The sequence below is a fragment of the Aegilops tauschii genome, chromosome 2 (genome assembly GCF_002575655.3).
Source record: "Aegilops tauschii subsp. strangulata cultivar AL8/78 chromosome 2, Aet v6.0, whole genome shotgun sequence".
Lineage (NCBI taxonomy): Eukaryota > Viridiplantae > Streptophyta > Magnoliopsida > Poales > Poaceae > Aegilops > Aegilops tauschii.
This window is the reverse complement of record NC_053036.3, coordinates 570751347-570773754: the sequence shown is the minus strand read 5'-3', so window position 1 is coordinate 570773754 and position 22408 is coordinate 570751347. Positions and strand designations below refer to the sequence as shown.

The 22408-nt window shown below is 42.1% G+C and overlaps 1 protein-coding gene across 4 annotated transcripts; it reads left to right on the top strand.

Moving 5' to 3' along the window:
- The first annotated feature begins 6077 nt into the window (after positions 1-6077).
- Positions 6078-18874, top strand: LOC109782206 (ABC transporter C family member 2). Of its 4 annotated transcripts, none has more exons than XM_020340814.3 (29): positions 6078-6371; positions 7319-7706; positions 8107-8288; positions 8383-8422; positions 8763-8922; positions 9042-9156; positions 9238-9318; positions 9421-9445; positions 9574-9630; positions 9800-9865; positions 10001-10075; positions 10648-10755; positions 10888-11022; positions 11619-11725; positions 11815-11908; positions 12179-12346; positions 12620-12760; positions 13085-13291; positions 13375-13473; positions 13645-13797; positions 14347-14741; positions 15023-15203; positions 15302-15625; positions 15712-16468; positions 16642-16763; positions 17092-17337; positions 17752-17853; positions 18028-18349; positions 18462-18874. In XM_020340814.3, exons 2-29 carry the CDS (start codon positions 7374-7376, stop codon positions 18554-18556), a joined length of 4890 nt encoding a protein of 1629 aa, XP_020196403.1. In that variant the 5' UTR covers positions 6078-6371; positions 7319-7373; the 3' UTR covers positions 18557-18874. The 4 variants fall into 4 exon arrangements, with proteins under 4 accessions (XP_020196403.1, XP_020196406.1, XP_045089231.1 ...); XM_020340817.3 differs by having other exon boundaries at positions 6242-6588; XM_045233296.2 differs by lacking the exon at positions 6078-6371 and adding an exon at positions 6543-6680.
- Positions 18875-22408: the final 3534 nt, after the last annotated feature.

Below are 22408 nucleotides of genomic sequence, written 5' to 3'. Positions count from 1 at the left end.
CGAGCCGAGCCTTGTACTTTTCAATAGTACCATCAGGCCTAAGCTTCTTCTTGAATACCCATTTGGAAATATGAGCAATTTACCGAATGACTTTATTAACAGAAATACTAGATAAAGCATGACCAGAATAGCAGTGATAAAACAAGCCATGCGATTTGACAAAGAAAAGGTAAACAACATCTTCATATATGAACTGTAACTAAACATATCTAGAGCAGACAGTATAGCAAGTTGCATATATGAAATAGAGTCTAACATATCTAGGGCAAATACTAGAACAAGGAACTGTAGCAGGACCTCTAATAGAAAGGAGAAGAACACGTACGGGACAGCAGCAGCTGAAGCGCTGGAATTGGGGTCGGTATCCTCGCCTGCCATGTTGTCGAGGAGGTCGTGGACGTCGGGGAAGAAGTCATCATCGGCGACCTCCCTTTTATAGGCGCAAGAGAAGGAGGCGAGAGGGCAGCGACGGGAGGCAAAACGAAGAGACGGAGATGAAGCGAACAGCCAGCAGCCGAAGGGCTGCACCGTTCGCATTCGAACTCCACTTTCGCAAAAATTTAGACATCGGCTCGGCTCATTCCCGCAAGGCGCGGCGTGGCGAGGCGGGCGGCGGAGGAGGAGCGCGCGTGGATGTCCCTCTTGTTCTCATGCTCATACAAGTGGGGAAAGAACCTCCCTTATAAAGAGGCCCAACTCCCTCTAAACTAGCAACGTGGGACTAAACTTTAGTTCCACCTCTTGCCTTGCACGAATGGGCTGCGTGGGCCTCTAGGATTTATTAAGAATTTCTGAAACTACTATTGGGCTAGGCCCAAAATAGACAAAATTCCAGCATGATTGTACTAAGAGGTCATATTTTGTTCTGTTCTGTTCGAGTTTACGAGTCTTTATCGTATTTCAAGTCTAACTATTGAACAACAGTATAATAATAATAAAAGTTATATGCCTCCAAAAGTAATCATAGGAATCACATGCCAAAGAAGTTTGAGTGGTATATTTACATGGCACATAACTCACATCTTATTTGTTAAGTTTGTGGTCAGTGAGGCTCAAAATACAAGAGGCCGTGTAAACAAGAAGGGATGGTGCTAGATTGTAGTGCATATATTCTTAAGCTGAATTTTAAGCAAACTAGACAATAAGCTAAAATCAACACTCCTCCTGTTTAAATTACTTGACGTATTTTGTTTCATTGGGATTAGTCCTTGATCAATAATAACGTGATTTCTCACTTCGATTCAAGTTTTAGGCTCACCACAAAAATATTGTGTACCCATGAGAGTTTTTCAAAAAAAAAAAGGATTTGAATCGACCAACAAAGTCCCTTCTTACCGCCTTAAAAATCTCATCTCTTTTCCTCAATGCTACCTCTAAAATCCGAGCCTTGATTTTTTTTATGGAGGAGTATTATGTACTCCCTCCGTTTTTATTTACTCTGCATATTAGAGTTGACTGAAGTCAAACTTCGTAAAGTTTGACCAAGTTTATAAAAAAATGCATATATTTACTATAACAAATCTATATGATGTGAAAGTACATTCAATAATAAATCTAATGGTATTGATATATTATAGTATATGTTAATATTTTTATTTATAATTTTTGTCAAAGTTTACAAAGATTGGCTTTGACTAAAGCTAATACGCGGACTAAATTAAAACGGAAGGAGTAACTTATATCACACTATTAGTCTCCGAAAGTAGAGCATACATGTTGTTGCACACATATCAAGGCTTTTCATGCCCACCAATCATACAAGTGCTCACCCACTCAACTCAACTCGTCGTTGGTCCAAATGACCATGTGCCTTGTTTTGGAGAAGAGAAAGAAAATGTTATACGCCTTGTTTTTAATGACATTAATTTATATCAGATAAAGTTTACGCTAATGTGTAATTACAGTTGAAAAGCTCCTCGTAACAAAGTAAATGCCATGAATTTTTGGGGTTTTGGTAGAGAAGAGAAGTGACTTCGAGCTTGCCGAGGAATTGACCCCATTTTTTAAGTTGAAAACTAGCCGTCTTGGGAAGTTGGGATAGATCATGACATCCATGCTGACGATCATTGCAATTTTTCTTTTCTTTTTTGTTGGCGATCGTTGTCAGTTGACTAGTCAACTCATTATATATTTTCCTCCCTGTTTGTGATATATGGTCAGCACGATTCTTGCTGCCTATAATATAGCCCTAGAGGTTCAGACATTGTGCAGCAGCTACCGTGCTCATACCGGTGATGCTGGAAATGTAGCCAACGCCTTAAGCCGTCGCGAGATGTTATGTTGAAAGCGTATTGTCCACAGCAGGAAATGTTTGTAGACAACACACACAGGCGTTGAATCACATTGGGAACATGTTTTTTTCACAGTCAGTCAATAAACTATAGTTTTTTTTAGAAACACAACACAGAGCCGTTCACGACTAGCACACGCATGCACCCGTGTCATTACACACTCGCAATCCTACCCCTACGAGCAACTTTTTTGGTCATTGAGAATAGAAGTCCAATTGCCCCTCCTTTTATTCCACAAGCACGCCGCCGGTTACGTCACCCCCAAGTGGGGCCTAGGCTCGGGGAGGGGGAGGGGGATCTACAGCGGCCTCTTCGGGCGCTTTATTGCCGTCGCCATCGCCGACCCATCCGCAATCACCCTCGCGCGCTTCATTCGCTCGGCGGGGAGTGATTTCTCCCTGTCGGTTCGGGCGAACTGTGAGTCGGCGATGGCGGAGTTGCATGCTTTTTCCTCTACTCCCGTCAACACTGGGAGGGGCGATGGCGTCCAGGGCTTCGACGCCGCCCACATCGTCTCCTTCATTTGAGGGCACAGAGGTTGAGGTGCGGCCCCTTGCGTCTTCTTCACCTTCGTCGCACCCGCCAACTCCGCCACTCGGGGCACTTGGACTGTTGCTACTCCCGACTTCACCCTCTCATCGCTGAGACGCAACAGTCGTCACTTCGTCGGTGCTGATGGTTCAGCAGCCACTAACGAGGACTCGCTAACGAGGGCCATTCGTAGGACAACAACCCACAACCTTGACTAGAAGGTTACTCATGCATGCACGCGATGGCTCCGTATCTATCCTGCAGATTCCGGAGGACAGAGACCCTTTTATCATCGTGTCTACATGACTGAAGTATACGGCCAGGGAGATTTTCTCTCTCCATGGATATCGGTGTATTCTTCGGGTAGGATCTACCCCCCCCCCCTAGGCCGGATTGATTTATTTTTGTTGTCGATAATTTTAGTCGTGGTGGACTTGTTGGCTATGTGCATCGTGCTATGCAGAGGCCGGATATTCTTCTGATGCGGTTGTATCACATCGATATATCAATTCAATGAAATTTCCTTTATCGAAAAAAGTGTGTACTTGTGAAAGAAGAAAATATGCCACCATGCTACCCACTTTATAGTGTGTTGTGTCTAACATGTATTCATGTTTTTTTTCGGGGTATTATGGTCTTGGAATTGACCATCATTTTTATGGAATATTTGTACCCTGGTGTGTAGAGTGATGAGTTATTGGATAGTCGAATATACTCCTACAGGATGCCCTGAAGGCATTATATATTATACGATACTTTTTTGCAACTCGGCATTACACACTATACTCAATTACAGGCCGCAAAACCACATAAAAACACAAAAGCACATTTCATTGATCTAGAGAAAGGAGATGGGGATGGTGACCGCTTCCTTCTTCCAGCCATCGACGAACCCACAATTTCCTTCACCTTCGTTGTTTGTTGCGATGGTGGCAGTGGGAGGAGAATCTCTAGACCTTGATCATTGTGTGGTCAATAGCTTAGGGTTGGGTTTGTGTCTCCTCCTGTCATGTTTGGATGCAGGTGTTGATGTTTGCAATAAATTCCCCTCGATCTCGGCTCCATCCTTGCGGAGCTTGTGGGGTTTATCTCCGACACTCATTTGGGACGACGGTTTGGGTGTACCTTAGCCTAGGTTTTTTCTTTCTCCAGCCCAGGCCCCATTTTAGTGGTGATTGCTCTTATAAAGTTGATGAACACCAGAGAGGAAGTATATGAGTAGGTTCATTGTGCCACCTATGCGTGGTTGGCGCTTGTACCCTTCACCACTCTAGCAATGACTTCTCCAGGGCGTTGAGTTGGATGTACCATAGCCTTGATGACTTACCACTCATAGGCAACAAGTTAGCCCTGCTCATGACGTAGAACGAGAATGACATTAGCTTGTTCCGAAGGTAGAAGACGAACTACTCCCCAATGATTTAGATGCATTTAATTTTTATAATTTAGGCATGCTCTTCAATGTTGGACTTTGGTTAATCATTTTGGTGGGGTTTTCAATGAAAAACACATTACACTCATCTCTCAACGAGAAAATAAACACAACTAGACTCCATTGGGTGTCACTGTATACTGTATAGTCTTTTGCATCGTCATGATTCAACTACGACAACGAGGTGCGAATCAAACAATGGGACTTTTGGATCTTTCTTTTTGACCTTGGAATCATTGGGTCCTTTCTTCTGAAAAAAAAAGTATGGGTGTGGTTTGAGCCCCAGCTAGCCCAACCAATTTTTTGAAAGAAGATCAAACTCCCGATTGATGTAATTAGACTTCTTTTTGGTGTGCGGGAAGTGGGTTACTCCCCCTTTTGTCTCTAGAGCTCCTTCCATATTTCCCCCTTACTGTTATTTTTATTTTAATTGTTGTTTAGATTAGTACAAAATAACCCTTTTCATTTTTAACCAACTGATATATAATTTGGATTGGCTAGTGTTTGTGATCTGGTTCTGTTTCATTTTCCATGATAAAGCCAGCAATAAGATTGAAGACCATGAAAAACTTGAATGATTTGTTTGGGGGTAATAAGTTCTCAATTTTTCTAATCGATCTTTTATCATGATGTTAGCCTCAAATATATCAGACACGCTACCTACAGTTGCTACTCGCTGTCTAAATGCATCCGATGAAGCGACAAATAATATGTATAAGAGGGAGCATACGGTATGTAATCAAAGTTAGATAGGAATGCGGTGAAAGAGAAAATGATTTGTAGGCCGTAGCAGCTCTGGCTGCATGCACGTGCCGGTTAGTTGAGCCCAAAAAAGAGAGGTATGTACCACCTAAAAGAAAGATGAGGGAACTGGAGAGATGTGCGGTCCAGGACCATCGACCAGCCCTTGCGTTGGCTTGATTTGGAAATGGCGCCTGTGGGCACAACCAGAGATTTTGGCGTCAACCCTAATTGCCAACACATGTTTATGTGCTTGCCAACATTTTTCTGGGCATGATTGGTAATCGGTTGTAATCCAAACACACCCTACAATCTCACTGTGTGTTACTGTTGTTGGCATCGGACCGATTCAGCTCCGACAGCGAGGCGCGAATCGAATCGAGCAGTAGGACCTTGGGATCTTTCGTTTTGACTTGCCCGTCCTCTCTCTCCTCCCGGTGGGCCGTCAGCGGTGACGTCCTCCTCCTCGTGCCTCACCAAACCTCACAGCACAGCGGACACCAAATCCGGTCAGATTATCATGCTTATATAATTTAAAATCATGGGGAAAGGGAGCTTTTGTTAGCCGCCTGGGATTAGGAAGCGCTCTGCTTAAAAAAATCAGTGGAATGCACGGCCAAGTGCCGCTTGGATTCCACAGTTTGTTGGTTCGCAGCAAAAAAGATTCCACACAAGTAGTACTCGTACCAGTAGACCACAGCTACAAGTACAGTTTTTTTGCCTGAATATAAGGTTACGTGGAAAAGGGACGCCATCTCAATTCCCTGCAGTTTATGTGGTGACATTTGCAGGGACGTTGGTCAAAACGGAACGCAAATCTGACCTGAATTCGAGAGACGCGGCAGTTGCTACAGCAGCACATTACCAGTACCCTTCTCCCTTTTGCCATGTTCGGTCGTTTCGTTCATTCACTGGTGGCTCGGTCTCTAGGGATCACGTGTCACGCTGGCCTACCCTACACAGCGCCGGATTATATGCGTAGAAAATCACAAAAAGGACAAAGCGGGACCGTGCAACATATTCTACCACCTCAAAAAAGGCGTCGAGTCGATGCAAAAAAAAAGGGCGTTGAGAGAAAAATAGAAAGAAAATCAGAACAAGTACTCCTAACTGCTCCTTCCTCCCAAAAGGAAAAGAAAAAAGAGTGAGTGCAGCTTCCCATCTGGCTTTTAACCCCCTACCATGGCAATCGCCCGAATCCAAACCCATAAATAATCCCTCCCTCCCTCTCCCCATCCTCCCTCCCACCTCCCAACGAGACAGAGAGAGAGAGAGAGAGCCCCGCCCGCGACCTGCTGCAGACCGCGCGAGAGATGCAGGTGCTGCTTCTTCGCGTGCGCCGCCGCCGCCTCTCCGCCTGATCCCGCCCCCGCGAGGTGAGCTCCGCCGCCGTCCCGCTCTTCCGCGACTGATCTCGGCGCGATGAGTTTCCCGGTTGGATTTTTCTGAGGTTTTTCCGGGGGCGTGGGCGCTCCTGATTTGGATTGGGTGCCTTGTCGCGTAGCCCCTCGGGCCTTTTGGGTGGCTCTCCTTCGTCTCCTCTCCCCGGGCAGACGGAGAAGAGGATAACTCGGCGCCGTTTGCCGCAGAAAGGTTCCCTTTCCAAGCCTTTGGTTATTGGTTATTACTGCGTAAAGCTGCAAAGGTTCGCGGGAATTCCTGGGAGTTTTGGACCGGCTGGGCATGTATTCTCTCGGGATGATGAACCTTTTTTCTTCATCTATTCCTATTTAACTCGCAGTAGGCATGTTCCAACCATCTTTGTACTCTGCTTGACTGCGTACCGATGGATTCAAGAGATGAAAACATATTGTCAGAAGTTTCTGCGATTTGATTTCTCCTCTGTGTTTATTTTAGCCTTTTTGGTGCTTAAAATCCTGTTTGTGCCCGTGGAGTCGATCGTGCCCGACATGCCTTGTGCTTCATGCTCGGGTCAACGGGTAGAGATTTAGCGAGGATTATGCTTAATCTGTGTGCAACGAATCTGTATGTGATAGATTGATTAGCTGCCCGAAGTCTTCCTTGCTACAGTACTCGGTGACCATTTAGTGAGTGAAGGTATTTGTGTGTATACTGATGATGCAACCTGCGAGTGCATTTATTGGTTAGCTACCAAAGACTCTGCTACCCGTTTACTGATTAGTTAGTGCACAACTTTGTGGGCACATTGATGTTGCAAACATTACAGTGGTTGATTGGTTGGTTGGCACCGAAATCTTTGTTGGTCGTTGGCCATTTTATTTGGTATACATAAGTTTGAAGTGTACTGCAGGTTATTGACTGAATCATCTCTGGTTTCATTGTTTTTGTTTCTTGAATTCAGGGGAAGATCAGAACTGAGCGAGGACTGGGGGGATTGCTAAGAGGGAGGCGTCGAGATGGGGTTCGAACCACTGGAGTGGTACTGTCAGCCCGTGAAGGATGGGGCGTGGTCTCGCGCTATGGAGAGTGCATTTGGCGCATACACACCCTGTGGCATTGACACCTTGGTGGTGTGCATCTCGTACCTCGCACTTTTTGGCGTTTGCTTCTATCGGATATGGAGGACGACCAAAGACTACAAGGTGCAGCGGTACAAGATACGCTCGCCGTACTACAACTATCTGCTTGGGCTGCTTGTGGTGTACTGCATAGCGGAGCCGCTGTACAAGATCGCCACCGGTACCTCCATCATGAACTTGGATGGCCAGTCTGGCCTTGCTCCATTTGAGGTGAGAACGCTTCATATCGTCGTTGTCAAATCTTGGCTTGATTTGTAGTATGCTGGTATGCTATTCCTGCTTTACGAGTATATTTCCCGGGAACTGTGTAGCAATAGATTCTAGGGCTACCTGTAGTTATGCAGTGAATAAATATTATATTCGGTATGCATCTCACTCACGAGTGACTATGACTGATTTTATTTCGCTACAGCAAACTGTTATGGGGGTATAGTTACATGCCACCTAGTATGCAGAGAAAATCTGAAGGAGCATATAACCAATTACCTAGACTTTAGCTTTGACAATAGTTTGTCAGTGGCGTTATATGCACTTGTTTCAGACCTTTACTTCTACCAAGTACTTGTTCCCTTTAGCCTTTTCAGTCACTTGAAGCTCTACTTGTCTACAGGTTACTTCCTTGGTCATCGAGATTGCTGCCTGGTGCTGTATGCTTACAATGATTTTGCTGGAGACAAAAATTTACATCACTGAATTTAGATGGTACATTCGGTTTGTGGTAATATACGTATTGGTTGGGAAAGCTGCTATGTTCAATGTTGTGCTTCCAGTGAGGCAGTACTATAGTTCAAGGTATAGTACTTAATGAAACTTATTGGATGGTAGAGCTACCCTGTTTAGAGCTCTGTATATGTAGGCTAACTTCTTTATTTTGCTTATTATGCAGTTCAATATTCTACCTATACTGCAGCGAGATAATATGTCAGGTTTGCCTCTTTTTTGTCTATCTCCATTCCTTCATGAAAGGCTTTATTTTAACTGCCCAAATTCAAGCTTTGACCAACAGTTAATCCATGAAAATATGCATTATGGTACACAATTTGATACTACTGTTTATTTTTTCTTGGGAAGCACTTTCTTATGATTGTGTTTTTGTAACCATTAACAAAATATTTTACAAGAAATTAATGGTAAAAAATCATACAATATTTTACAAAAAAATCCTGGTATATTCATACTCAGTAAAAAATATGCCCTACATTTCGAATAGTAACAATAATCGAATTCCCAAGACCTCTGCTGTATACTGAACACATTTTTCTGCAGTGCGTTTTTGGAATTCTCATGGTGGTGTATCTGCCTAGCTTGGATCCCTACCCGGGTTATACTCCAATCAGGAGCGAGTTGCTTGATGACAATACTGATTATGAACCTCTTCCAGGAGGAGAGCAGATTTGCCCTGAAAGGCATGCCAATATCTTTTCGAGTGAGTAGATATAAATCATTGCACAGTATCAGATACTCACATAATACCCTTCTCTACTCTCATGACCTCTAGAAGTTTATTGATGTAAATCTACTTGCCTTGTTGCTGCTTTTTCATAGGGATATTCTTTTCATGGATGACCCCTCTAATGCAACAAGGATACAAAAGGCCTATCACTGATAGTGATATTTGGAAACTAGATGATTGGGATGAGACTGAAACATTGTATAACCGGTATGTTCTACCACAGTTTTGAGTTTTGACTGAAATGAGGATATTTGTACACGCTAATTATACATTGGGATCTTGTCTCAGATTTCAGGAATGCTGGAACAAAGAACTTCAAAAACCCAAACCTTGGCTGCTACGAGCTCTCCATAGTAGCCTCGGTGGAAGGTAAATTTGTACATATGGAACCTATATTTCTCACAATCTCCACGGTGCGGCTACTTGCTATTTGGTTTGTGCTAACATTCGGTATTTTTCTTAACTTTCAAGGTTCTGGCTAGGAGGATTTTTTAAGGTGTGTGTATAAATATCTAGGCTGTTAATTTAGAAGATCTGTCTTTCAGTTCAGTCTTTATGGTAGTCCGATTTGATCACAATTAATTTGTGTTAATCTGGTAATCATCCCCCCTCCCAAATTTGTAGATTGGCAATGATGCTTCTCAATTTGTTGGCCCAACCGTATTGAGCCTCTTGTTAGAGGTATGCTTCTCCTTTCATGAAATTTCAGAGTCACAATGGCAAAATGCTCTGTTTTATTAGTTATTTATTTTCATCATACTCAAAACTACAACAGTGATTTTGAACACACTGAGAAACCTTGCATATTGTTAGTTCTGTGTACCACTAAAAGTTTGGTGTTTTTTGGCAGTCTATGCAAAAAGGTGATCCTTCTTGGAATGGGTACATCTACGCTTTCTCAATCTTTGCTGGAGTGGTATGGACTATTTTCATCTCTTGCATGCTGTACATTATATTTCTTTGCTAATGACGCATACTTGAACTCGTAAGCAATGCTGCTTGGGATTTAAAAAACCCTTTATCCTTGTTAACTTTCTGTACCATTCTCCAGTCACTGGGAGTTCTTGCTGAAGCACAGTACTTTCAGAATGTCATGCGGACCGGTTTCAGATTGAGGTCTACATTGGTAAGTGTTATATATCAAAGCCTAAAAAGTGCATCACATGCTTTTTAGCTTTCTGTTAAGAGAGTCAATATGCAACCACAGAATCCCTGGTCCCACTTTGTTTCGTTGTCACTCTCATTTCTACTTACGACCGATATGGGGCCTGCACCTCCTGATTCGTGCAACACGCACATGTCTTACCTCGTGACTTACTAGTTTACTTTTCCTCATATAAACTAGATAACCTGTCTCAGCTGCCCTAAAAAACACATGGTTAGTTGTCATGCACTAATAAAATTTAGTACTTACAGCAAAGGATTATAATATATTTAGTGTGCAACAATAGAGACCCTGTTCCAAACTTCTAATTTCTACCTTAAATTTTTGTTACACTACTTTTAGGTATAGACAAATGTTACTTCTGTCAGAGAAGCTGGCAAGAGCACTTCCTTTCAGTCACAAGAAATTATAATTTATATTACAGACTCAGAGAACAAGTCCAAAGAACACACTAGACATATGGACCACCCCCAATGTTTCAGGAATCACTTCATCATTTTTAGAAAAGTTTGTGGTTTTTTGTTGGCCCACAGATTGCTGCTGTTTTCCGCAAGTCCTTGCGATTGACCAATGATAGTCGTAAGAAGTTTGCTTCTGGGAGGATTACAAATTTGATTTCAACCGATGCGGAGTCCCTTCAGGTATGTCGTTAAGACTCAGTTATTGTTTCTATGTTAGAGAGGAGGGAGAAATGTAGTGCGTACATTACATACCGTACATGCGGGTAATTTGTCTCACTTTGCACACTTACAATTTTATCCTTAAATTTGCAGCAAGTATGCCAGCAACTTCACAGTCTATGGTCTGCTCCTTTTCGCATTGTTATTGCCATGGTCCTGCTATATGCGCAACTAGGTCCTGCAGCACTTCTCGGTGCCCTCATGTTGGCTCTTTTGATCCCTATTCAGGTATATCTCTCTTTAAGCACTTGCAATTATGAAAACTCTTGTGTTGCATCTTGAATTGTGTCTATGCCCTCTGTCCTAGTCCCAATCATTACTAATTGTGATTGATGTTGGCATTGGCTGCTACATGTGTTAGAAAGATGTTTTTCATATATAGATTCTTGTGCATAGCCTAGAGTTCATATTAGAGCCTTCATGTGATCATGTAACTGCGAACCTACTGAGTTCCTCCCAGAAACTCCTGGTTATGTTTTTCCTATCTATTTATCGCAATATGTAGATTTTAGTTGACCAAAACTGCAATAGCTAATATCCAGAAGGGGCAGTGGTTGAAGTAGACAAGTAGTTATCTCACTTGGTGTCACAATTGAAATCCTTAATCATGGTTCAGTCCATTTTACTGCTTATATTTTTTCCCTTTAAGCCAATAATGCCGATTGGATAGTTGGCAGTTGGATATCATTAGCATATTTTATTCATAAGAATGACATATCTCCGTTAAATTACAGTAGTTTTACTCTTTTTTCAATTTAAAATACACATTTTATGCTTTCAGCATTGGCTGTTTTGGCTGATTTTTTTTGTATTCATTTTATCAGACAGTTATCATAGGTAAAATGCAAAAGCTTACCAAAGAAGGGTTGCAAAGGACTGACAAACGAATCAGTCTCATGAATGAAATATTAGCTGCGATGGATACAGTCAAGTATGCTTACATCTACTTACACTTTCATCAGTAGTAATACTTGTATAATGTATTTTGGTATAAACTGTCCCAACTGTTTCCCTGTTTAGATGTTATGCTTGGGAGCAAAGTTTCCAGTCAAAGGTGCAGGACATCCGTGACGATGAGCTTTCCTGGTTTCGCAGTGCTCAATTGCTGGCCGCGGTATGTTCCTCTTTTACTTGCATAAGGTTCAGTTATTTCAAGCTTCATTGTGTGGTGTATTCGTCTGTTCTTTTTTATGTTGGTTGTCACATGGACTTTTTTGTTGCCATATGAGAATCGGAGTTCCGTGCTATAGCACCAACTCTATTGGTGGTTCTTAATCCTATGGGATTTACTTTAAATTAGGGCTGTTACTTGACTTCAAAATAGAACTGAGAGTTTTTACATTAACTAATCTTTGCCTGTTACCCTTTTCCTTGCTTCTTGCAGCTGAATAGCTTTATCCTCAACAGTATTCCTGTCGTTGTCACGGTGGTTTCATTTGGCGTTTACTCTCTGTTGGGGGGTGAGCTGACGGCAGCAAAGGCGTTTACCTCTCTTTCACTATTTGCAGTGTTAAGGTTCCCACTTTTTATGCTGCCAAATCTGATAACTCAGGTGAGCAAAAGGATGCGATTCTTGTTTTCATGAAGTTATTTTGCAAGAATACTAACAAGTTAACAAGTATCTTTGGATTATTATGCATTGATGATTTTTCTATTCCTTCAATCTGAAATTTCACTTGCCTGTGGCAGACATAGTTGGCTAATTTCTGTAGTTAGCATTTTTATTGTAAACAAATGATGTCTCGACTTGGTTTCCTATTTTTCTTTCCTCAGCAATTCTTTTGTGTGGTTGCCTTACTACTCGTTCTTCTTTTGAATTCAACAGGTTGTTAACTGTAAGGTTTCGTTGAAACGACTGGAAGATCTCCTCTTGGCTGATGAGAGAATACTTATGCCAAATCCACCTATTGATCCTGAGCTTCCAGCCATTTCTATCAAGAATGGAAACTTTTCATGGGAGTTGCAGGTATATGAAGTTCTTTTTTACTATTGCACATGCAGCTTTACATTAAACACTAATCTTCTGATTCTGTGGCCTAGATATTATTGGCAAACAGACACTCGAATAGTAGTCATAATCTAGCAGCCTAGCATGCTTTGTTAATGGGAATGACAACTGCAAAAGAGCAGCTAATTAATGAATAGGCGAAGATGTGTTTTAGTTCATAATGAATTGGTGGTTATCTTGAGGGTGCCATTCCCCATTAGTTGTGATATGAAGATATTTCCATTTTGCCAGTTCTCTTATTTTATGACGTTCCTTGAGAACTAAATTTTCAAACATTGGCAGGCTGAGCGACCAACACTATCAAATGTCAATCTGGACGTGCCTGTCGGCAGTTTAGTTGCAATAGTAGGAAGCACTGGGGAGGGGAAGACTTCTCTTATTTCTGCAATGCTTGGTGAAATAGCACCAGTATCAGGATCAGATACCTCGGTGGTCATTCGTGGTTCAGTGGCATATGTTCCTCAAGTTTCATGGATCTTCAATGCTACCGTAAGATACAATATCTTTATTGCTATCATTCTGCTAATTGAACCCTTTATGACTGTACGGAGAAATATCTGTGATATCTACAGGTCCGGGATAACATATTGTTTGGGTCTCCATTCCAACCTTCGCGCTACGGGAGAGCAATAGATTCTACTGCATTACGACATGACCTTGACCTACTCCCAGTAAGTTCCAATGTCCAAATATGCTGTTATTTGACGAAGTGACCTTGCTAGAGAACAAGTTTCTAGTTTTTTAGTTGTGCTGGTTATATTCAAGTTGTGCCTTTGTACAGTCTGCTTTGTTTCTTTCACCTACCAACTGACAAAGAATGGATTTTCTTGTCCTTGTTTCAGGGTGGCGATCTCACAGAGATTGGAGAAAGGGGAGTGAATATTAGTGGGGGGCAAAAACAAAGAGTTTCAATGGCAAGAGCTGTTTATTCTGATTCAGATGTTTACCTATTTGATGATCCACTGAGTGCATTAGATGCCCATGTTGGTCGACAGGTGCATTCGTCTTGCTTCCTTTGTGATGCTTTCTATTTTTTAATCTTTCCGTACTCAGACTCGATGATTAGGAGTTGGTGATGGTGTTTCTTTGGTTGATATTAGTCATCCTTTTGTCGTGATCTCTTCATACCTAGGTGGCAGAAAGACAATATTGAGCGTTTTAAACATTGACATTCTTCCTTCAGAAACAGTTCAAGACATGTGCAATGCTGTGCAAATTTAACTTGATTTCAACAGATATACAAGATATAACATCCTCGCTTGATAATATGTAATTGATACACTATTCATGTAGTTCTTTGAACTCCCCACTTTATAGTGTATAGAACTTAATTCTTGAAAGAGAGAAGAATGTTGGACAACTTACCCTAATTTATTCCAGATTTTGGATATGAAAAATAAATAAAACCATCAGGGAGGTTTTGTGGCATTGTTTAGGCATGTATCAGAGCCATGTTTTGGTGCTTGTGGATATATTCATCCATGGCCTTTTCTCAGTGTTAATACTACTACATAATCTTATTTAATTACCCTTTATGAATGCAGGTATTTGATAAATGTATCAAAGAAGAGCTACGGCACAAAACTCGGGTCCTCGTTACTAATCAGCTGCATTTTCTGCCATATGTGGATAAAATACTGCTAATCCATGATGGAGTAGTTAAAGAGGAGGGTACATTTGATGAACTTAGTAATACTGGGGAGCAGTTCAAAAAACTTATGGAAAATGCTGGAAAGATGGAGGAACAAACAGAAGAGAAACAAGACGAAAACAAGTCACAGGATGACATAAAGCACACTGAAAATGGTGACGTAGTAATAGCTGATGGTGGTCTGCAAAAGAGCCAGGATAGTTCGAGTAAAACAAAGCAGGGAAAATCTGTTCTTATTAAGCAAGAGGAACGTGAAACTGGAGTTGTCAGTACGAAGGTCCTTTCACGGTAAAAGCTACTACCGTGCAATATCATATTTGATGTATAATATATATCATATTTGATGTATAATGCAATGTAGAAAAAAGGTGTAAAGTAGGCTGATGATTGTGCATATATATCTATGTTAGCATTCTCTATGTTGCCTAAAGCTTGGTGCTTTTTAAATTATCTTTATCCATATATGGATATCAATTAGATTTTTAGTGTCTTTAGTAGCTTTAAATATTCTATAAGACTTAATGGATCATAAAGCCCTAGAAAATATACTTACTATGTTTATTTTGCAGCTACAAAAATGCAATGGGAGGTATTTGGGCAGTGTCCGTCCTCTTCTTGTGCTATACACTGACTGAAACTCTACGAATTTCAAGTAGCACATGGTTGAGCATTTGGACTGATGAGGGTTCTCTGAATATCCATGGCCCTGGTTACTACAACTTAATCTATGGCATTCTTTCTTTTGGGCAGGTACTTACACTCATTACCTTTTCTTTTCCCACTTTCTTTTGGTGTGTGTGTCTGATTGATCACATGCAAGCTGACAAATTGACAAAAACTTGGTTCAGGTTCTAGTCACTCTCACGAATTCTTACTGGCTGATCACGTCAAGTCTTCGAGCTGCCAAGAGGTTGCATGACTACATGCTCCGGTCTATATTAAGAGCTCCCATGGTATTTTTTCACACCAATCCACTTGGACGGATCATCAACAGATTTTCGAAGGATTTGGGTGACATTGACAGGAATCTTGCTGTCTTCGTCAACATGTTTATGGCACAAATATCTCAGTTGCTCTCAACATTTGTTCTCATCGGTGTTGTCAGCACTATGTCTCTTTGGGCTATCATGCCACTTCTGATTTTATTTTATGCAGCCTACCTTTATTACCAGGTAATTTCATGCGAGATGACTACTAAACAACTGTAATTTTGCTTTCACATGTACCTTCTTGACACTTTATAACCTTGTTTTCTCAGGCCACATCACGTGAGGTAAAGCGCATGGATTCTATTACTAGGTCTCCTGTGTATGCTCAGTTTTCAGAGGCATTAAATGGTCTGTCCACAATCCGTGCCTACAAAGCCTATGATAGAATGTCAAACATCAATGGGAAATCAATGGACAACAACATCAGGTTCACACTCGTGAACATGAGTTCAAATAGGTGGCTAGCCATCCGGCTGGAAACATTGGGTGGCATCATGATATGGTTCACGGCAACATTTGCTGTCATGCAAAACCAGCGAGCAGAGAATCAGAAGGCCTTTGCTTCCACGATGGGTCTTCTTCTTACCTATACCCTCAATATCACCAATCTGCTCACAGCTGTTCTTCGTCTTGCTAGTCTTGCTGAAAACAGCATGAATGCTGTTGAACGTGTGGGGACATACATTGAGTTGCCTTCTGAGGCTCCTCCTGTCATTGAGGATAACAGGCCACCTCCTGGTTGGCCATCATCTGGTATCATCAAGTTTGAAGATGTTGTGCTTCGGTACCGACCAGAACTTCCTCCTGTTCTTCATGGAATATCATTCATTATTAATGGAAGTGAGAAGGTAGGAATAGTTGGCAGAACAGGTGCTGGTAAATCTAGCATGCTTAATGCTTTGTTCCGTATTGTGGAGCTCGAGCGAGGGAGAATATTGATTGATGATTGTGACACTTCTAAGTTCGGAATTTGGGATCTGCGGAAAGTGTTAGGAATAATACCACAGGCACCGGTCCTGTTTTCAGGTTTGTTACTATACATAAGATCTTCATGTGTGCTTGATGTGATTTTTTTAACGGATGCTTTATGTAAATTAGTACAATAGTTATATACAGAAATCCAAATATGTGGCTCATAGTTTATTCTTCCAACGACTTCAATTATTGCTTCAATGGTTGTTTTATGTATGGCTATCCAGGTACTATTCGATTTAATCTGGATCCTTTCAGCGAGCATAATGATGCGGATCTATGGGAGGCTCTTGAAAGGGCTCATCTAAAAGATGTCATAAGGAGGAATGCTCTAGGGCTAGATGCTGAGGTAAGCTGCATGTTTACCTTTATTTATCTTATCCTGTTCTTTTGATAAACGATAAGTTCTCGAACAAATTTATCAGTTTGTTCTGCCAAACTAACTGTAGCACATGGAACTGGTAAGCATTTGCCAATCTATGTAGTTCTAGGAGTTTTTTTAGAATGTTAGAAAGGGGTTGCTAAACAATAGACTACTGCTGTTTTTGACATAGTAGAGAATTTACCGCCGAATAACCAAACTTTGGTCCCTCACCTTTACAGTAGCTCCCTTGTTCTTTTGAGAATAATCATATGGAAAGTTCTCGCTGAACATCACTCACTCACTCTGTTAACAGGTTTCTGAGGCCGGTGAAAATTTTAGCGTTGGACAGCGGCAGCTGCTGAGTCTAGCGCGTGCATTGCTACGAAGAGCGAAGATACTTGTTCTTGATGAGGCAACAGCAGCAGTTGATGTTCGAACTGATGCTCTTATACAGAAGACAATCAGAGAAGAATTCAAGAGTTGTACAATGCTTATAATCGCTCACCGCTTGAACACTGTCATCGACTGTGACAGGTTGCTTATTCTAAGTTCTGGGAAGGTATGATACTGATTAGAGCTTTGATCTTTCATTCTTGGGCATGTGTCTACATCTTTTGTTCTTTCACTTCTGGACATGCGTCTCATTTGAATTGGCATGCTAGTATATTCATATCATGCACTGATTTTCCAAAGTAATGAGTAGTACTGTTTATTTCGAGCTGGTCAAAGCTGGGATTTACTAGCTTAGTGTGGACGGTTTTTGGGTGTTTTTTGGATTCTAACAAGAGTCCAAGGCTGTGTTATCGACTTACTTTTTTACAGCTGTGAAATAGATTGTTGTAAGTAGATCTGCGCATTCCACCTGAAGAAGTTTATAGTAATTTTTATGTTCAATCACTTGGTTTATTCTGTTTTCCCCAACTGCACAACTCTTGGTACCCCAAACTTAGTTTAAAGTAATACTTTGTTTCAGATTTCGGAATTTGACACCCCCGAGAATCTTCTGAGCAATGAGGATGGTGCTTTCTCCAAGATGGTTCAGAGCACAGGGCCTAGCAATGCAGAATATCTCAAGGTAATGTGCAGCTGCTACCATGTTTATTTTCTATAATCTTGTCATATGCACTTCATAGAATAGAGCTAATAATGCCTATCGCCATTAACTTGGCTCAAGTACACATAGTTGGCCTACTTTCAGTGCGAACATTGATATGTATTTTGATCCATTTTTTCTGTGAAAATCGAACAGTCTCTTGTGCTTGGCAATGGTGAAGAGAGGCTGCGAAAGGAAGAAAGTAAGTTGCAAGATATTCAGAGGAAATGGGCCGCTTCGAACCGATGGGCTGTTGCTGCCCAGTTTGCGCTTGCTGCTAGCCTCGCGTCGTCCCACAGCGACCTTCTCTCGTTGGAGGTTGCTGAGGGAAACAACATCCTCAGGAAAACAAAGGACGCAGTAATCACCCTGCAGGGCGTCCTTGAAGGGAAGCACAATACCGAAATCGAGGAGTCACTCACCGAGTATCAGGTTCCATCTGATAGGTGGTGGTCGTCACTTTACAAAGTCATCGAAGGTAACTGCTTTAGTTTCACTTTCTGACATGCTTTCACACTTTCCCTTCGGTATTCAGCTGCATCCCTAGTAATCCGCCCCCGTGCTAAAAATCTGTTACGTGTTGCTTTCAGGCCTCGCCACGATGAGCAAACTGGGTCGCAACCGTCTACGGCAACCTGGTTACAGTTTTGAAAACCACGGGTCTATTGACTGGGATCAAATTTAGGTGTAGAACACTGCGTTGCTGCGCTACTGAATCCCTGGAACCGCATCGTGGAGTAGTTTGGGGGTGTGCATTAATCACGCACGGTTTAATTTCTACAGTCTTGTAGTACATTTTTGTACATTTTACCGCCAGTGCATTGACGTGCAAGTCGGGAGTCAGTAGAAACGCCGTCTTGACGCCTATCTGAAGGCGATTTTGTAGCAGTAGCAGTCTTGTAATGTCGTCCGCATGGTTTACATTTCTTGTGGACAGTCTCGGTAATCAGCATACCTGAAATTTTAATAATATTGTGCAAAGCAAGTGTATGTGGATTCTTTATGTCCTGATGGTTATGTCCGGTCTTTTTTTGTTTGATAAGTAACACGTTTCTCTGTCTGGGAATATCGAGTTTGAGATTCTAGTCACAGAACGGGCATTTCCTCGGTGGCCTGTGTAGTTGTTCGGATTGGCTACGAACCAACCTGTGATTGGATGGTTAGATGTACAGTGAAATCCCCAGCTCATCATGGTTCAAATCCTGGTGCCTGCATTTATTTTTGAACTTATTTCAGGATTTCCGGCGATGTGTGTTTAGTGAGAGGAGACGTTTTCGTCGACTACGAGGCTCGTCAATCTTAAGTTTTCTTTTTCTTTTTTGCGATGAGCCAATCTTAGGATTATATGCCGGCTCAGTCTCTCGGTCGTCAATATCAAGATTATATGCCGGCTCAGTCTTTTGGAGATGCTCATAGGGGTAGGGTGTGCGTGTGTACATAGGAATGAGTGTATGCGCGTATATATGAGCGTCTACGTCTGTACTATGTTTAGAAATATTTTTTTTGCAGGTGGAAATATTGTATTACTCAAGCCAACAAAGAATTACAATCAGCGGTAACTAGCTCAAGCACACTCGAGGGTCCAGAGCCAATCCAAGTCATGGTGTTTAGAAATATTTTTTTTGCAGGTGGAAATATTGTATTACTCAAGCCAACAAAGAATTACAATCAGCGGTAACTAGCTCAAGCACACTCGAGGGTCCAGAGCCAATCCAAGTCATGGTTCTTCGCTCTGTATGAGCAAAGTTTGCTAGATTATCGCTAACCTAATTTTGAGTACGGTTTACATGAGTAATACAATTTTCATGGAGAGATAAGAGATATCTAATCGCTTTGACTAATGAAGCATAAATAGGCCTATCTTTCTTTTGCCCTTGGATAAACTTTATAGCAACAAGTGAATTTAGCTTTACCCACCCCTCCGGTGGTGCAGCCCACTGGGGGGCGGGCGGTGACAGTGCTGTATCAGCCTGAAGTAATATGCGGTCATAGGAGATGATTGATTTCCCCTTGGCTGGGTCCATATGCGTGTTCATTTTAGTAGCAATTAGAGATTCCAGATAGCTGACAAGGAACCACCTCGATACTTCAAGAGGCGGCAGGATCTTGTTGTGCACTATCTCATTACGTATGAACCAACACCTCCAGAGTGTCATGAGTAGCATGTATCTCTCTATTTCATGTAGTGGATGTAGCACATGGAATAGCCATTCCTTCCCGACGTTCACCATATTATCCAACGCCGGAAGGCTCCAAACTTCTGACATACACAACCATAATTCCCGTGCTCTAGGGCAGCGACATAAAGGATGGAATTGTCTTCTGGTTCCACGCCACACACCAGGCATATATTGGTGATTTCCATGTCCTCTTATGCTTATTAACCCAAGTAGGAAGGGAGTCTGAGACCACTCTCCAAGCAAAGTTTTTTTACTGTTGGGGGGACATCCGTTTTACATATCAAGTTCCAAATGGCTCGGCAGCCCTCCGGATTAGTGCTAGACGCTGGTTGGAATTCTCTGTTGGCTTCATCAAAAGCAAACTCATACGTCGACTTCATCGAGAATTAGCCAAACCTCCCTGGTCCCCATGCAAGTGTATCCTCCTCATGCCTTGGGGACGCTTTGATTTTAATGATTTCATCCACATCGCAAGGCCAAAAGTAATTCTGCAGCAAGTTCATATTCCAAGATCCATTGTCATCAAGAAGTTCAGACACATAGCGGATACGGCAATTACCTCTTGGAGAGACAGGTTTGAAAGAGTGGGGGGGGGGGGGGGTCTAGGAATCCAATTGTCTCTCCATACACGAATACTTGCTCCATTGCCAACTCTCCAAACTAGGCCTTTTTTCAGAAGCTCTAGTCCATAACTTATGGCTTGCCAAGACAGAGAAGCATTACCAGAAAAGACCGTGTCCTCAGCTGTCCACCCGGGTAATAACGAGATTTTAACAAGCGAGCACAAAGGCTCTCCGGCCTATCAATAAGTCTCCAAGCTTGGCGTGCGAGGAGTGCTTGGTTGAACAGTCTGTAGTCGCGGAATCCAAGCCCTCCTTCACACTTTGGCTGAAACAAATAATCCCAAGCCTTCCAATGTACTTTCCTGCATCCATCTTTAGAGCCCCAATAGAAGTTTCTAACCATCCTTGTTAGGTCATCACAAACTGAGAACGGAAGTTTAAAAACGCCATGATGTATGTTGGGAGAGATTGGGCAACTGACTTAATTAGGACTTCACGGCCAGGTTGCGCCAGCCACCCGTCTCCCCACTGGATATGTCTCTTAGTGAGACTAGCTTGCAAATTTTGGAACCGTCCCTTAGACATCTGACCTTCAGGTGTAGGAAGACCCAACTATTTTTCTTCAAATTCCGCCTTAGTAACTTCAAGGACAACCCGAACAGTATTCTGGACAGCCTCTGGACATGCATGTCTGAATAATATGGATCACTTGTTTAGATTAATGTTCTGGCCGGTAGCACTTGCATACAGATCCAATATCTCTTTGATTTTCATGGCTTGATCCTGTGTTGCTTCAAAAAACAATAGGGAGTCATTGGCGAATAAAAGATGTGATATTCCCGGCGCCCTTCTACAGATTTTGACAGGAGTGATATTTCCAATATTAACTTCATGCTTCAAAATGGCAGAGAGCTCGTCAGCAACAAAAAGGAATAAGAAGGGTGATAATGGGTCACCTTGCCATAGCCCCTGCGATGGTGCAAACGAATCTAGAAGGGTTCCATTAAGTTTTACCGAATACCTCACCGAAGTGACACATGTCATGATCCAGTCCACCCAACGATGAGACAAACCCAATTTCTGCATCATTTGCTTCAAGAAAACCCAATCAACTTTGTCATACGCCTTTGATAAGTCGAGCTTATAGGCACAAAAACTCCTTGTAGGGTCCTTCTCCCGCTTTCATTGATGGATGCACTCGAAAGCAATGAGTGCACTATCCGTAATCATCATTCCAGGGATGAAAGCACTTTGCTCCGGTGATATGATATCATCTAGAATTGGCCGTAGCCAGTTCACCAAGCACTTTGAGATGACCTTATAGATTACATTACATAAACTAATAGGCCTAAAATCAGTCAACTTTGAAGGATTAGGAACTTTTGGAATAAGAACGATTGAGGTTGAGTTAACCCCCTCTGGCATCACACCTGAGATGAAAAAAATCCTTCACTGACGTAATTACAGTCCCGCAGTGTACTACAATCGCGTTGAAAAAAGCGTGCAGGAAAGCCATTCGGGCCCGGGGCCTTCAACGATCCAATCTGAAAGAGAAAAGTTGTTCGGGTAGGTTCATAGTTTTGTATTAGACTACAATAAAATCACTCTCCTCGACCATGGAGAGAGAACACACTGGAATACCGATCTCGAGATTATTTTTAGGTTACTTGGAGAACACCACTTCCTGAGCAGCTTAGGTTGGATAAACGACCCAAAGATCCCTCTGTTTGTTGATAGCCAAAGCTAAGATAGAATGTGGCTATTGTGTTGCTATAGTCCACGAAAGAGCTCCTC

Coding starts and splice junctions, on each gene's coding strand:
- LOC109782206 (XM_020340814.3), top strand. CDS start 7,374: ATGGGGTTCGAACCACTGGAGTGGTACTGTCAGCCCGTGAAGGATGGG. Junction 11,726..11,814: donor GCTGCGATGGATACAGTCAA/GTATGCTTACAT, acceptor TTCCCTGTTTAG/ATGTTATGCTTGGGAGCAAA. Junction 14,742..15,022: donor AGTACGAAGGTCCTTTCACG/GTAAAAGCTACT, acceptor TTTATTTTGCAG/CTACAAAAATGCAATGGGAG.